Consider the following 17,715-nt stretch of genomic DNA (forward strand, 5'->3'; position numbering starts at 1 on the left):
GTTGACATCATCGTCATTATTATTATTATTATTATTATTATTATTATTATTATTATTATTATTATTATTATTGCAATTCTTCCTGTCAAAATCAGGGGCTCTCTATGCTATGCCATGTGTGTGTGCACACATAACTTTATTACCATTATTGTTATGTCTAGAAAGAATTACATTCACCAAAGCCAAAATTTAACAGGCCACAAACCCCAAATTCACAATTATAGAATGAGTGATACTTTGCTTAGTGCAGTTCATGTGAAAAGAACCTGGGGTTATTGTTGATCATAAGTTGAATATTACTTAGCCGTATGATGTTGCAGCAAAAAAAGCAAATTATATTTTAGCCTTCATCAATAGATTCCAAGATAAGGTCAGCAATAGTCCTACTATGTTTTGCGCTAGTCAGGTCTTATCTGGAGTACTGCTTGTAGTTCTGGACCCCTCACTTTCAGAAGAATATAAACAAGCTGGAATAAGTTCAAAAAAGGGCAACAAGGATAATAAGAATTCAAAGATAAAGCCGTGTTAGTCTGGAACAATGGTTCTCAACCTGTGGGTCTCCAGATGTTTTGGCCTTCAACTCCCAGAAATCCTGACACCTGATAAACTGGCTGTGATTTCTGGGAACCCCACATTGGTGTAGATCCACAAGGTGACCTACACAGTAGAAAAAATGTAGTTTCGCTCCACTTTAACTATCATGTCTCAATGCTATGGAATCCTAGGATTGGTAAGGCACCAGCACTCTTTGGCAGAGGAGGCTAATAGAGACCTTTTAAACTACAAGTTCCATGATGTCATAATAACGAGTCATGGCAGTTAAATTAGTATCAAACTGCCTTTATTCTACAGTGTAGATGCACTCTAAATCTGTGAAAGCATATGCCGCCAACATCATTTTCCCAGTTTCAGATGCTACTAGGGAGGAAGCTTATAAGAGGAAGCGAAGCCTTGTCTTTGGGACAAGAAAGTATCTGACAAGTAGTAGAAAAGTGTAATAATGGCAGAAACCCATTTACCCAACAACAACAACAACTCTTTATTGATTAGTAAATTTTGACCATTTACCCATATTGGCTCCCTGATGGCTTTTAGGTGAATTTTCTAAGTGGTGTCCTTTTGACTTTTGATAGATTCAGGCTTAGGGAAGGACTGGGATCAGCCACATGGGTAGCCTCCAGTGGCCTAGGGGATAAAAGCCTTGTGACTTGAAGGTTGGGTTGCTGACCTGAAGGCTGCCAGGTTCGAATCCCACCCGGGGAGAGCACGGATGAGCTCCCTCTATCAGCTCCAGCTCCATGCGGGGACATGAGAGAAGCCTCCCACAAGGATGGTAAAACATTAAAACATCCGGGCGTCCCCTGGGCAACATTCTTGCAGACGGCCAATTGTCTCACTCCAGAAGCAACTCCGGTTGCTCCTGACACAGAAAAAAAAAAGGTCACATAGATCTTTGTTTCCTATGTTAGAATTTGTAATCAGGCAATCTGTGTATATTGCTGGGGAAAATGGGTTGAAATTTCAGAGTGTATTCATTTATTTAGTTATTTACTACATTTATATCCTGCCCTTCTCACCCTGAAGCAGACTCAGAGCGGCTTACAAATAATATTTACATACAGTGTATTATATCAATAGCACAGCACAACACTAGCACTATAGGTAAAGGTAAAGGTTTCCCCTGACATTGTCGAGTCGTGACCAACTCTGGGAGTTGGTGCTCATCTCCATTTCTAAGCCAAAGAGCCGGCATTGTCCATAGACATCTCGAAATCATGTGGCCGGCATGACTGCATGGAGCGCCGTTACCTTCCCGCCGGAGCAGTACCTATTGATCTACTCACATTTGCATGTTTTTGAACTGCTAAGTTGGCAGGAGCTGGGGCTAACAGCGGGCGCTCATTCCGCTCCCGGTATTTGAACCTGGGACCTTTTGGTCCGTAAGTTCAGCAGCTCAGCGCTTTAACACACTGTGCCACCAGGGGCCCTTACTAGCACTATATACCAGCATATTTCCAGGCATATGCACAGAAATGAAAACCCCCAAGCCTCAAAACTGATTGCTTAGCTTTGTGGTGTCATTGCAGATCTGACTGTGTCCGATGATGCCGAGGACGCTGGCACTGAGTTCACAGACAGCATTGAAGAAGAGGCGACACAGAGAATCGCCCAGCACCAGGTGAATCTCGAGGGCAAAGGGCTCAACATCTGTTCAGGAGAGCACTTGCTATGCCCAGGAGGGAATCCTTTGTTGGGAGGTGTTAGCTGACCCTGATTGTTTCATGTCTGGAATTCCCATGTTTTTTAAAATGTTTTTTTATTTACTATCCTGATTTTAGAGGTGTTTTTAATAAAACAAAGGCATTCCACAGGCATGAAGCAGCCAGGCTTTGAATCTGCAAGGTTGTTCAATGCTAATCAAGCTGGCCATTTACAACATTTAGACTTGCCTCAAATAGACAAGAGTTCTTTCTCCCACCCTGGGCTTTCCACAGATATATAAACCCCACTTGCCTAGTTTCCAACAGATCTGCATATTTAATATGCAATAGCAATCTGTATCTGTGACCATTCCTGTACCGGTTTACACTTTTTACCTATGTCAACTTGATAAAGACACAGGGTCTATTCCCATCCCAATTTGCACTTCCAAGAATTTGCAGCACTTTATCAGTCACCTCGTGTTTACAATATTTATATGGTGCACCTTACCCAGTCTACTTTTACAACCTCTCCATTTTAATCCATGTTTTTATTAGCTCTTGCCATTTGTTTTTACTGGCTAATGTTTAAATTTTTATAATTGTGCATGTTTTTTGTCTATTGTTGTGTTTTATATTGCTATTGTTTTTATTCGGGCTTGGCCCCATGTAAGCCGCCCTGAGTCCCCTTTGGGGAGATAGAGGCGGGGTATAAAAATAAAGTTGTTATTATTATTATTATTATTATTATTATTATTATTATTATTATTATCTCACGACCTCTGAGGATGCTTGCCGTAGATATGAGCGAAACATCAGGAGAAAATGCTTCTGGAACATGTCCATAAGTCCGGAAAACTCACAGCAACCCACTATCGGAACATAATTTTGTAGCTTCTTTATTTACATTGGTCAGTACTTGCTTCTCTGCACAGTTTGTGGGTTGTTGTGCCGGAAGGGCAAGGCTCAGCATTCTCCTTGATGAAGTTACAGAAATGTGTTTATTTAGTGACTAATTCTCTGCTATGTGTGCCAAGGAACTGAGTACAGTGGTGAATTAAACATCACATTATTTTCATTTCCCATTCTAGAGCAATAAAGGAGATGCTGATGACAATCTCGTGGGCTGTTATTCCACGTGCCCTTCTCCGCCCTCCCTAGTGAGCGAAAAGGGCCTACCGGAGGAGCTGCTTACTGCAAAGTCTGAAATTCAAAATGTTTTAGAGCAGAAGAATAAGCTGGAAGCGGAACTGCAGGATCTCAAGGGGCAAATTGAGGAAGCTGGGTTCTCCTCTGTGTCTCAACTCAGGTGATCCAAGCTGACACTTGAAAATAACATCCTGTTGGAATCCCATAGACTTAAGTTCTTTTCTGAGGGTTCAGTAAAGGTTAGCATGAAAGTATGCCTAGGGCCATAGGTAGTGATAATTGGAAGAGGGATTGTCTATCATAAGGATTTTATATCCGTGGAAGACTCAGAGTCAAACTATAGGTTATGTTAAATATTCAGAAATGTCTTTTTTTCATGAATGTGTGTGTGTGCGCACAACTTCAAGTTGCCTGCCAACATATGGTGACCTCATGGATTTTGTCGGGTTTCCTTAGGCAAGGAATTCTCAGAGGTGGTTTTGCTTCTTCCTTCTTCGGAAATATAAAGCATTCAAAGCATCTAGTATTCATTTACAATTTTCCATCAATGTACTAATCATACATACATAATAAACCTAATAATAAGAAATGATTGTGGCTGTGCCTGCTTAACTTTCAAGATCAGTCAAGATCTTGTGCCTTTAGGGTAAATGTAAATGTGTTATATATGTGTGCAGATTAGCTCCAGATTGGACACCCTACATGTTGCTAACAGAGGATTAGACATTTATGTACCTTGTCTGCAGCAAGTATTACATAATCAAATATAGAAATTGATAGAATGTGCCAGACTGAAAATTAGGAATCGTCAGTAACTCCCAACTAGTCAATGTCGACTAAAGTATCTAAATGGGCAACTTTGTGGATTTGAGATTGCATTCTCTTGGGGAAAAGTAGGAACACCTCCTCCTCCCATTCATTTATTATACAGTAATTCTGTCTAGTATCAGTTCTTATTTCTTTCTTTATTTACAGCATTTATATTCCGCCCTTCTTACTCTAAAGAGGACTCAAGGCGGATCACAGAACACATATATGGCAAACATTCAATGCCGTTATACAGAGACAGGGCCGGGCTGTGGCGCAGGCTGGTGATCAGCCTGCTGCAATAAATCACTCTGACCATGAGGTCATGAGTTTGAAGCCAGCCCATGGCGGGGTGAGTTAAAAAAATAAAAAATAGCCCCTGCTCGTTGCTGATCTAGCAACCCGAAAGATAGTTGCATCTATCAAGAAGGAAATAAGGTACCACTTATAAAGTGGGGAGGCAAATTTAACTAATTTAAGACGTTGGAATGAGGAAGTGCCGTCACAGTGGATGATGAAGCAGCTGCTCCCCCCTGTGGCCAGAATCGAACATCCCCTCAGGAGAAGGTTAAATTGCCTCTGTGTCTGTCTCTGTCTCTGTTCTATGTGTATATGGGCATTGAATGTTTGCGCTATATGTATATAATGTGATCCTCCCTGAGTCCACTTCGGGGTGAGAAGGGCGGAATATAAATACTGTAAATAAATAAATAAAGGTACATAGACATTTCACATCTTCGGCGTCCTGGAGGCTGTGTTCGATTCTGGCCGCAGGGGGTGCTGTTGTTCCATCCTCCATGTCAAAGAGCCCTGTTCACAGCATTTTTCTGGTAAAGTAGAGTCTCACTTATCCAACATAAACGGGCTGACAGAACGTTGGATAAGCGAAAATGCTGGATAATAAGGAGGGATTAAGGAAAAACCTATTAAACATCAAATTACGTTATAATTTTACAAATTAAGCACCAAAAGCATCATGTTTTAAAACAAATCGACAGAAAAAGCAGTTCAATATATGGTAACATTCTGTAGCAATTACTGTATTTATGAATTTAGCACCAAAATATTGCAATGTATTGAAAGCATTGACTACAAAAACACTGATTACTGAAAGGCAGACTGCGTTGGATAATCCAGAACGTTGGATAAGCAAAGGTTGGATAAATGAGTCTCTACTGTATTTCCTTTATGGTGCCATTAAAATACCTCCCCGCTTAAGCGGTACCTATTTATCTACACACAGCTGTTTTCAATTTGCAAGGTAGGCAGTAAGCTGGGCTGAAGGTCGGGCACTCATCCCGACCCAGGCTTCGAACTGCCAACCTTTCAATTGGTACAATGTATTGCAGCTGATAGTTAACTTGTACGTACACACAACATGCACAAACAAAGGTCATCGATCATCTATAAGAGGTTCTCTGCATTCTTGCAAACTTCTCTGCATTACTGCAAACTTATTCCCCTCAGTTAGTACTTCCTCCCCTTTCTGGTAGATGAAACTCTGCTCCACCAACACAGTCTCTGCCATAGAAAAAAGAAGTGACACAAGAGCAACACAAGAGTGATCTTCACAATATACATTCTCATATATTTCCTTGGCTAGTGCTATTGAAAGAGGATTAATTTCAATGCCTAGAGAACATCTAGAAATGCTTGGAGAGTTTCCTATAGCCCTTAATTCTGAGTACCGGTTGCTCTGTTTCCACAGGAAGGCCCTGCTGAGCCTGTGCCTAGAGAACGCAGAGCTCAAGGAACAAGTTGGCGAAGCAATGTTATCAGAGGGTTGGGAGAATGAAGACGCAAAGGAAGATGAAGAAAACTTGAGGCTGGAAGTCAGAAAGCTACAAGAGAAGTTGCACATGTCAGAGATCGTGATTGGACTCCTGAAAGAACAGCTCACTCTGAACACCCAAGAAATGTCAACCAACCCTTCCTTCACAGGCAGTGTGGCTCAGGATGTTGTGCAGCTGCAAATGTCCAAGCAGTGCAACTGCCTGGGGCTTCCTTGCGGCAATGTCTCACAGTCCCACTGCCCACCAGCTAAGATTTCCCAGCCTCAAAGCCCATTTCTCAGCCTCAAAGGGGCCCAGGTAACTTCAGTTTGCCTCACAGTATGTTTAAACTGCTTAGAACAGGAGGTATTCACAGTGAATTAGATGTTTCTTCTCAGGTGGGATGGGGTCACGAGTGGAAAAAAGTTTTTAAAACTTGAGCATTTATCCACTTTAAATCTGGTTTCTGCCTCCTGAAGAATTCTGGGGTTCGTAGTTTGGTGAGGCCCAAGACCTGTCTAGCAGAGCTGTTTAAAGGCCCCTCCTTAAAGTGGATTTAAAGTGGATCCAAACTCTAGTGCAGGGGTCCTCAAACTTTTAAAGCAGAGGGCTTTGGATCCACAATCCTTGAGACTGTGGAGGGGCCGAATTATCATTAAAAAAAAACCGAACAAATTCCTATGCACACTGCACGTGTCTTATTTGTAGTGCAAAACAACAACAATGAAAGAACAATACAATATTTAAAAATGAAAACAATTGTAACCAACACAAACCTATCAGGATTTCAATGGGAAGTGTGGGCCTGCTTTTGGCCAATGAGATAGTGAAGTTAATTAGGATTGTTATTGTTGTGTGCCTTCAAGTCATTTCAGACTTTGGGCGAGCTTAAGTCAAAAATTATTTATTTATTCATGTACTACATTTATTTACTACATTTATATCCCGCCCTTCTCACCCCGAAGGGGACTCAGAGCAGTTGTATGTACATACAATATATTATATTATTAGCATAGCACAATATTAGCATTATATATTACTATATTGAACTATACCACTATACTGTAACATTATATGTAATATATAACATATAATTAATATTATTACATGGTATTACTATTAGTATTATATTGTATAACATAATATTATTATCAATACTATATGTATATACAATATATTATATTATTTAAAATGATATAAAAATATTATATTATAAAACTGAGGGCGGGGGCCAGGTAAATGACCTTGGAGGGCCACATCTGGCCCCCGGGCCTTAGTTTGGGGACCCCTGCTCTAGTGTGATGATGTGGTTATAAGAAGCCCTGCTTTAAACGATGCCAGAACATTGTGTTCTTGGTTGTATTTGAACCTGAATTCAGCTCATAGTCACAGCCAAGACTGTTGGGACAGACAGATAGACGGACTAAAAGCAAAAGTTCTCATGTGTTGTGGAAGGCTTTCATGGCCGGAATAACTGAATTGCTGTGACTGCATGGCCATGTTCCAGAAGCATTCTCTCCTGACGTTTTGCCCACATGTATGGCAGGCATCCTCAGAGGTTGTTTGGTCTGTTGGAAATTAGGCAAGTGGGGCTTATATATCTGTAGAATGTCCAGGGTGGGAGAAAGAACTCTTGTCTATTTGAGGCAAGTGTGAATATTGCAATTGACCACCTTGATTAGCGTTTAATGGCCTGGCAGCTTCAAAGCCTGTCTGCTTCCTGTCTGAGGGAATCCTTTGTTGAGATGTGTTAGCTGGCCCTGATTGTTTCCTGTCTGGAATTCCCCTATTTCCTGTGTGTTGTTCTTTACTGTTCTGATTCTAGAGTTTTTAAAAATTCTGGTAGTCAGATTTTGTTCATTTTCATGGTTACCTCCTTTCTGTTGAAATTGTCCACATGCTTGTGGATTTCAATGGCTTCTCTGTGTAGCCTGACATGGTAGTCCAGCATTTCTGTGTTCTCAAATAATGTGCTGTGTCCGGGTTGGTTCATCAGGTGCTCTGCTATGGCTGACTTCTCTGGTTGAGTTAGTCTGCCTTGTTAAAAGCATGCTGGGGGTAGCTGGTGAGGCAGGCTTTTTTGCCATTCATACATTCTTTGTCTTCCATGTTCCTTGATTTGTGTTTGGGCAATGCTGCGTTTGGTGGTCCCTATGTAGACTTCGGAGCTTCCAGTGGCAAAGTGTGTTAAAGCGCTGAGCTGCTGAACTTGCAGACCGAAAGGTCCCAGGTTCAAATCCGGGGAGTGGAGTGAGCACATGCTGTTAGCTCCAGCTTCTGCCAACCTAGTAGTTCGAAAACATGCAAATGTGAGTGATCAATAGGTATTGCTCCGGCGGGAACGTAACAGCGTTCCATGCAGTCATGCCGGCCACATGACCTTGGAGGTGTCTACGGACAACGCTGGCTCTTCGGCTTAGAAATAGAGATGAGCACCGACCCCTAGAGTTGGATACGACTGGACTTAACATCAGGGGAAACCTTTACCTTTACCTATGTAGACTTGTCCACAGCCGCATGGTATATGGTAGACTCCTGCAGAGGTGAGAGGATCCCTCTTGTCCTTCGCTGAATGTAGCATTTGTTGGATTTTCTTAGTGGGTCTGTAGATAGTTTGTAGGTTGTGTTTCTTCATCAGCTTCCCTATGAAGTCAGTGGTTCCCTTGATGTATGGCAAGAACACTTGATGTATGGTCAGATGTACCCAGAGGAAAAGTGGGCGAAACATCAGGAGAGAATGCTTCTGGAACATGGCGGGAAGGTAATGGCGCTCCATGCAGTCATACCGGACACATGACTTTGGAGACATCTACGGACAATGCCAGCTCTTCAGCTTAGAAATGGAGATGAACAGTACTCCCCAGCGTGGGACTCAACTCGACTTAATGTCAAAGGGAAAGCTTTACCTTTTATATGCCAGAAAGGATAGCTTGAGGTGACACAATGTACAGGAGTCGTTTACTGGGACAGGTTAAAATCAAAGTCAGTAACAATCAACATGCCCTGTGCTATTTCTCCTCAGGTGGAAGGAATCAGTTCTGGGCAGCAACTCATAGATCCACTTCACTCAGAGTCACCTCAGTGCAGGCAGGAATGTTATAAGCTACGAGACAAACTCTTGGTATCAGAGGCCACTATACAGGCTCAGCAGACTCAGCTGGAAGAGTATCGGGTGCTCCTCCGTAAGTATTGCTCTGGGCTTCCAGTTCCTTGATTATCAGATTATCATAATGCATGCACACTCCTATTTGCATATGTCTGAATCAAGGTCATTCTAAACATTGAGGTCTCATTTCTAAGTGCTCCCGATCAACCTCCATTGCACTATTGTAATGCTATAGCTATAATATTACTCATTATTCCCTGAGAAATATCTGTGAATTAAGTGGCTCACAAGTGTGTTTGTGCTACTGAAAGCATGATTATATCCCAAACACATATACGGCAATGCCTTTTACACAACGACATGCAATACACAGACAAGGTAAAGGTCTTCCCTCTTTTTCATCTCCGGCATCTGGAGGCAATGCTCAACTCTGGCCATAGGGATGTGATCTTGTTCCATTTTCCATGCCAAGGAGCTTGTTATCGTAGACATCTTACCAACATGTCTTGCATATCTGCACAAAGCACCCTTTTACTTTCCCGCCAAGGCAGTACCTATTGATCTACTCGCATTGCATGCTTTCAAACTGCTAGGTTGGCAGAAGCTAGGGCTGACAATCGGGAGCTCACCCTGACTTGTGGCTTTGAACTGCTGACCCTCTGGTCAACAGATTTCCTGCAGCTAGAGATTGTGCTGTCAATTTTCAAGGTTGTGGGGCGTTTAGTTTAGTTGTTTTGTCCAGTGCCGTGATTCCATTACCCTTATATATATATAGATGTGCTTTTATTTCAAAAGAGTCAGCAATAAAGGGCATATCCTTATTTCCTCTTGCATAATTGGCTGAAAGGGAGAGATTCTGTTCATAAATAGTTAGTTTTTAAATGAAATGATCCCATTTTGTAATCGTTATTTGTATTTATTCCATTAGCTCAATAAGTCTGCCAACTTCAGTGAGCGAATTCTTTTCCTACAATTTTCCATACATAGAAAGTGTGTGCCAGCTCAAGAAAAAGGACTCCCTGCTTTTGTGCTGGAGTCTTCATCTACGATTCTCTGTCTCCTGCCTGGCTTTCTATGACTCGCAAACAACATGTGAAGATCAAACCTTTTGCTTTCCTTTATAATAGGTGAGCCGGTGGTGAAGCAAGACAGTAAGCAGATACAAGTGGATCTCCAGGACTTGGGCTATGAGACCTGTGGGAGAAGTGAAAATGAAGTGGACAGGGAAGAGATCACCAGTCCTGGTAATACAAAATGTTCCTCTGGGTGTCAACTCTTTCATAAGCTGCAGTGTCTGCAAGGGCCAGCATAACTTCCCATCCACATTTTACATGTATGAATATAGTTGAATGCATGAAGAAACCGGTGCAACTTGAAATCTGTTTGGTGTAAGAAGGAAGACCGGCCATAATGACCCAGGTCCCACTAGAAAGAGACCTCGGAATAAGCCAGAAAGAATCAGTTCTGCCTGTACAGTCAGCGAACATCCTCAAATGATTGGGATCAGTAAATAAACTTTCAGTCATCCACACCCATGAATCAGGCCAAATTCAATGAAAAAATCACTAATGGTACCCACTTGTATCATTTGTTTTGATCTGAAAAGAAACTGCCCTGTTAGTGTTGGCCACTGTCAGTGTCCTTTGTTTGCCATGCACACCTCTTTGCATTCATATAGTTTTGGAAAATGGGAAGCTACAGAAACTTTCGGAGATTTTATGATCTTTGCAAAGGCATGACCTTGTTAGAAGTCACAACCTTTTGAAAAATGATGACATAACTTTTTGGGGAAATGGCATCCATGCAAGGCAATTAGGTTTCTCAGCTGTTAAATTGATATCCCTAGATTTCTCTTTGAACTGTTAGGGACAAAGATACGCTAAAACACACACATATATGTATATAGTAAAGTTACAGAAGTGTTCTTTAGTTGCCCAAAAACATCTATTCTCCCTTAAAATATATTTACCTTTATGTCGTTCTATCAAGAGACAAAAATAAGCAGAATTCTTTAAAAGTAGCATGGCTAGTTTACGCAGAAACTTCGTGTATTCAGCATGCAGGTACTTTACACATCAATCCAGTTACAGATAGGATTTGAAGTAGTAGATAACATCATTTCTTGTAATTGACAGTCCACAGTCCAAAGCAGGCATGGGCAAACTAAGGCCCAGGGGTCGAATGCGGCCCCCTGGGTGCTTACCTCAGGCTCTCCTCATTTTCCATTTCTTCTTGGCAGTAGGACACGGTGGCCCACCACATCCTTATGCCAAAAAGATGCAGGCAGAAGGCAAGTAGCAGCTGAGCCTGAGAGCCCTCTGGAAGTCTCTCAGCCATGTGTGTCTTGACCTCCTCCTGGCATAAAGACAATGAAAGTGGCATCATCCTTATGCCAGGAGGACAGCTTGAAGAAGGCAGGCACACAGCAGCTGAGAGCCCTCTAAAATACTCTCAATCACTGCCTGTCTCGCCTCCTCCCAGCATGCCAAAAGGACAGCATGAGGATCCGGGAGGGAGATGGGGGAGGATTGGGGCAGTTGCCGTATGTCCCGTCTTCCAGCATAATGATAGGGCGAGCAGCCCCATTCTTATGCAGGGAGGACAACCTAAAGATGACCCAGGCCCTGTCCTGCCCCTCCTGCCCCCCCCCCCCCCCTTCCTGGCTCGTCTCTCCCAGCTGGACTCACAATGCAGCCCCAAGATAAAAAAAAATTGTCAATGCCTGGTCCAAAGCATCTCTCTGGTCTGAGAGTCTAACAGACTCTCTGTTTCTACATTCAAAGTTTAATGGATTCTGTACAGCATTCTGTTCCTACTGACTTCTAGAAGCATACATCTGTTTCTACTGAAGTCTCCAAGCATGCATCTGTTTCTATTGTCATCTGAAAGCATACTATTTCTAAAATCGAGTCTGGGTCCTGAACAATCCCAAATCTGAACCCTTCCCCCCAACAAAGAGCTAAGGAAAACTGCATACCAATACACAAATATACAATATAGTAAGCAATCTGAATTATATACACAACAAATAATGAATGGAGGCTTGAAGAAGGTTGCTATTTTGAACATTATAGAACATGAGGTTCCTTAGAGAAAACCTGTAAAAATTGTGCTGCCTGTTCACTCATTCCAGAGGGTCTTCCTGCCTTCTTCAATATTCTGAAGAACCTTGAACACTTCATTCAATGAAAACTTTTGGAAATTATTTCCTTGGTTCAGTCCTGAGCTGAGATGAACTTGGAGTCTTTATCAGAAAACTTTCTTAATTTTTTCCTGTGTTAAAAAAACGCTAGTTCTGATATCCAAAGACTAACATATTTACTAGGCAATAACAAGAGAAGCTGGGGAAATAAATCATAAGAGTTCCTACACTCCCCAACTTCTCTTCAGGAAGGACGTCATGATATGCAAGAAAAAGGATCTTTGAAGCCCTACAGATAGTTACCTCTTAATGTTCTCCCGTTTACCTTTCTGTATGAGTTTGGGGCCTTTAGATAGGGTTGTGGCTCTGAATATAGAATGCATTTAGGGCCCACTTGATGCAATGTTTTTTCAGGTAAATTTTTAAAATGTGTACATTGAATAATAACAATATTGTTCAGAAACCCTTAACTAGGAAGTTGGAATTTGTTGTGACTCCAACTTAAGTGTATGCTTGGTGGGAAATACAGCTTTGCTCTTGTCTAATCCATAATATGACCCTAATGTCCAGTTGTTGTTGGCTTTCCCAGAATGTGAAGATCATATTGATGAGTTAAAGACTTGGAAGAAGCTGCTGGGTTCCCATGCAAGCAAGCTGGAAAAGCATGACTTGAGCCAGTGTGAGGATGTAGCCATTCTCCGCCAGCACATCCAGGCTCTGCAAGGGCAGCTGCAGAGTTCCCATAGAGTCATCCGGAACCTACAAAGCCGTGTGCACTCCGTATCCACTACCAGTGACTATGCCTCTGGGGGCGAGCATCCACTGAAGATGAAGGAGACCTACGCCCTGGCCAGTTCTCCTTCCCACAGCATCACTGATGAAGATGAAGGCTGGCAGTCGGACAGCTTTGGGTCATTTTGCCCTCCGAGTCTCCAGCTCAACAAAGATCTGGCCAGGCTCATCCAGAGAGTATCCCATCTTGAGGCTCATCTGGGTGAGACCAAGCCGAAACTGCCATTGTCAGAAGAACTGAAGCCTTCAGCAACCCTGGGGTAGGATTTCTAGGGATTTCCAAAGGGATTATTGGTTGGTGTGGTCAAGATTTTTTGAAAAAAACAGAACTCTCCAAAGCCTTTTGGAAGTGTGACCCTTTTGGAGTTTAATTGGCATTCACGCTATTTGGAATAATCTTAACCTTTTGTAAAGTGTGATCTTCCTGAGAAGAGTTAAAAACTCGCTTGAGTCAATCTTCTCCTTAGTGGTAAATGTATCCACTAGTATTCATGCAAGGCAATTAGGTTTCTCAGCTGTTAGAATGATATTCCTTGGTTATCTCATTGAACTGTTAGGAACAAAGATATGCCAATGCGTAAAATATATAGCAGATCTCCAGAAATATTATTTCAGTTGCCCAAAAGGAAACATCTACTCTCCTATAAAAAATATATTGCTTTTAAATCATGCTCTCAAGAGACCAAAAATAAGTAGTCTTCGTTAAAAGTAACATAGTTGATTTACTTACAGACTTCATGAATTCAGCATACAGGTACATTGCTTCTTGGTTTAAAGTTTAAACTGAACATTGATTCAATATAAGCTGACTACTCACTGCAGCATATACTCAACAATTGGCTTCATACATCAATTGATGCAAATAGGCTATACTGTATTATACTTCTGATTCAAACTGACTCATACTCTAACACACACTGAGATTAAAAAATGGCTTCCAAAATGGAGTCTTGGTCTGAATATTCTCAGATCTGGCCACATGGTCTGTAGTCCCGCCCACAACCTCAAACAACATAGAGTTAAGGGGAAAACTGCATACCAATATCTACATACAATATAGTAAGCAATCTCAACTACAGTCGAGTCTCACTTATCCAACATTCGCTTATCCAATGTTCTGGATTATCCAATGCATTTTTGTAGTAAATGTTTTCAATACATCTTGATATTTTGGTGCTAAATTCATAAATACAGTAATTACTACATAGCATTACTGCATATTGAACTACTTTTTCTGTCAGATTTGTTGTATAACATGATGTTTTGGTGCTCGATTTGTAAAATCATAACCTAATTTGATGTTTAATAGACTTTTCTTTGACCCCTCCTTATTATCCAACATATTCGCTTATCCAACGTTCTGCCGGCCCGTTTATGTTGGATAAGTGAGACTCTACTGTATATACATAACAAATAACCAGTATAAGAGGCATGTAGAAGTTTGCTATTTCCAACAAGATTGACACTCACCACCTGCTCCAAAACTATCTGGCATTGTTGGGATCTGTTCTCTACATTTGTGGGAGCTTAAAGCTTATGTAAATCTGTATCAGCAGAGTTACACTGGGTTTCCCACAGTCATGCAACCAATTGTGCCATGGACTCAATAACCTTGAGCCATTGAGCAGTTGAGTCTCTACCCTCCCAGTCAAAAGTGAGTGAGAGATTTGGAGTCCAATTTAGTGTTTTCTGACACACTAAGTACCAGTTCTGTCCACATATTCAAACAACATATTCATCACATTAAATTAAGGGCCGGGCTATGGCTCAGCTGGTTAGTAGCCAGCTGCAATAAATCACTACTAAGGTCATAGGATCAAAGCCTGGGTTGGATTGAGCTCCCGACCATTAATAACCTAGCTCACTGTTGACATAAGCAGCTCAAAAGGCAGTTGCATCTGTCGAGTATAAAATGTAGGTACCGCTTTATGTGGGTAGGCTAATTTAACTAATTTATGACACCATAAAATTGCCAGCAGCCTGCAGAAAGGAATGAGGAAGTACTATAATCAAGGACTGGGTGTCACAAGTGGATGATGAAGAAGCAGCTCTCCCTGTGGCTGGAATCGAGCATACCCTCATGAAGCTGGAAGCTGGAAAATGTTAAATTGCCTCTGTGTCTGCCTATATATTGTATGTCTAATGGCATTTAATGTTTGCCATGTATATGTGCATTGTAATCCTTCGGGTGAGAAGGGCGGAATATAAATACTGTAAATAAATAAAGTGGTGAGGATAACCCATGAATTGCCACATAACTTGTGGAACAAGTCTGGCTTATCTCTTGTGCTGAGCAAACTTGGGGTAGAAGGCCCTTTTCTCTCTGATTATTTCTGCTCATGAGATGTCTCTGGAGCTGGCTAGAATGAAAGAAAAATATTTTGCTTTTTCACCACATTTTTTTATTTGGTGGTTGGGTCTCTGAATATGATGGTCAGTTGTACTGTTTCTCCCCCTCAGGAAATATGACTCATTGGTCCAAGCTCAGGCTCGGGAGCTCTCTCATCTGCGGCAGGCGATGCGGGAAGGACAAGGGTTGTGTTGCATGCTGAGCCAACACTTCAGGAACACCATCAAGTCCTTTGAGGATCTCCTGCAGGGCACCGACATCGATTACTTCTTGGCGCAGAGCTTTCGAGAACAACTGACACAAGGGAACCAGCTGACAGGGCGGCTGACCAGGAAACTGAGCAGTCGTGAGTTCAATGCTTGTCAAAAAACTTAAATTAGAGGATTTTAAAAAATCATAAAAATGAATATTGCTAGTCATAAAGCTCACAAATAATTACTTCCTGTAGTGTTTTTAGTGGCTGGCTTACAAGATGATTTAACTGCTACTTCACTTTTGTAGTATAAAAAAATCTACTTATTATCAAAGGCTTTCATGGCTGGAATCACTGAGGTGTTGTGTGGTTTCTGGTCTGTATGAACATGTTCTAGCAGCATTTTCTCCTGATGTTTTGCCTGCATCTGTGGCTAGCATCTTCAAAGAATATGATGATAATCAAGAATGTCCAAAGTGGGAGAAAAGAACAAATTTCAGACCATGGTTCTTTCCTCCAACCCACAGGTATATATATACAGTAGAGTCTCACTTATCCAACATAAACGGGCCAGCGGAACGTTGGATAAGCGAATATGTTGGATAATAAGGAGAGATTAAGAAAAAGCCTATTAAACATCAAAATAGGTTATGTTTTTACAAATTAAGCACCAAAACATCATGTTATACAACAAATTTGACAGAAAAAGTAGTTCATTGCACATTAATGCTATGTAGTAATTACTGTATTTACGAATTTAGCACCAAAATATCACAATGCAATGAAAACATTGACTACAAAAATGCGTTGGATAATCCAGAACGTTGGATAAGTGAGTGTTGGATAAGTGAGACTCTACTGTACTCTACTTGCTTGACTACTGTCAGCCTGAAGATGCCAGCCACAGATGCAGGCAAAATGGCAGGAGAAAATGTTGCTAGAACACAGCCATACAGACTGGAAACTACACAACACCCCATAAAGAATGTAGTTATAAAGAAATTAAGCTAATCCTCTGAAACTCTTCTTTTTTATAATTAATTTTTATTACATTTCTATTTATTCCATTACAAAAAAACTTTAAAATTCATATAATTAATTCTTCTTTTCCCGATGTGCTCCCCATCTCCGGAGTCCTTTTCTTTATGATCCCATCAGAATCATCAAAGACATTAAGCTAATCATTGAAACTCTTCTAAGTATTAACATCTGCTGTAGAGCTTCTCCAATGCTATGCATCCCTCCCCAGATGTCTTCTTTTTCACCTGCAGGCCCTTGGGAAAAAATCCCTCCCAGGATTAGTACTTGCAGAACCCCAAGAGCAAGGAGTGATAATGTCCTGTACTGCAATGAAATTCCTAACTCCCAAGAGCTTCCAAATAAGTGCAATAGATTGCTGCTGTGTTTATTTACTTACTTCATTTAAGTCAGTGGTCCTCAACCTGTGGTCCGCAGGAACTAAAATATGGTCCATGGCCTCACCATTACCTTGAAAAGGGTTACAAGTCAGTTTTTGGTCAACTTTCGATTTGGTTTGCTTATTTGGGGCGCTGATTCAGAAAATTTATTGGATAGACCACATCAGCTCTAGATGATTAAATACAGTTTTCTGTGGGAGAGCAGATGGCGACTATTGAATGGCTATCAGAAACTAGTACCTTTTGGTACTAATTTTGGAGAGTGATCCCTGGTCAAGTGGTCGCTTGTAAAAAAAAAAAAAGGTTGGGAACAACTTATTTAAGTCCTGCCTTTCCCCACAGAACTAGGATTCAAGACAGTGTTTAATATCAAACCAATCCTACTGAAAAGGGAAAATAGTAAAGAATAACGTAACAAGTGAATAGCATGTTAAACTGTAACCCGTCACGAGGAGAGGCGGGTAAGAAATAACAATAATAATAATAATAATAATAATAATAATAATAATAATAATAATAATAATAATAATAAATGATGTAAGAAATTACAACAGGTTAAAACCATGTGCATGTGGTTAAAATCATGGAGCCCCATGTTTTCACTTAGTATTGTAAAGAAACTAGCTCTGTGGTCAGTTGAGACTTCCAAGGAAGGAACATCCTATAGTCAGGACATCCTATAAACAAAGGCCCTCTCCCACATCCTCCACTATTGGGATACAGAGGAGGTCCCCTTCAACAGAGCTCAGTCCTTGGGCAGATGTATGTAGGAAAAAGCGTTCCTT

General features: G+C 41.2%; 1 protein-coding gene across 10 annotated transcripts in view; it reads left to right on the forward strand.

The window, feature by feature from the left end:
- The window catches only part of LOC100559258 (myomegalin), a 136,903-nt gene that overhangs the window by 93,408 nt on the left and 25,780 nt on the right, over positions 1-17,715 (forward strand). For all 10 annotated transcript variants that reach the window (XM_008108965.3, XM_016993024.2, XM_062979428.1 and 7 more), the window contains 7 exons: positions 2,088-2,179; positions 3,293-3,510; positions 5,866-6,247; positions 8,952-9,111; positions 10,163-10,279; positions 12,767-13,229; positions 15,430-15,665. In XM_008108965.3, coding sequence (XP_008107172.2) covers positions 2,088-2,179; positions 3,293-3,510; positions 5,866-6,247; positions 8,952-9,111; positions 10,163-10,279; positions 12,767-13,229; positions 15,430-15,665 — 1,668 coding nt within the window. The remainder of the gene's footprint in view (positions 1-2,087; positions 2,180-3,292; positions 3,511-5,865; positions 6,248-8,951; positions 9,112-10,162; positions 10,280-12,766; positions 13,230-15,429; positions 15,666-17,715) is intronic.

The sequence above is a fragment of the Anolis carolinensis genome, chromosome 4 (genome assembly GCF_035594765.1).
Source record: "Anolis carolinensis isolate JA03-04 chromosome 4, rAnoCar3.1.pri, whole genome shotgun sequence".
NCBI classification, from domain to species: domain Eukaryota; kingdom Metazoa; phylum Chordata; class Lepidosauria; order Squamata; family Dactyloidae; genus Anolis; species Anolis carolinensis.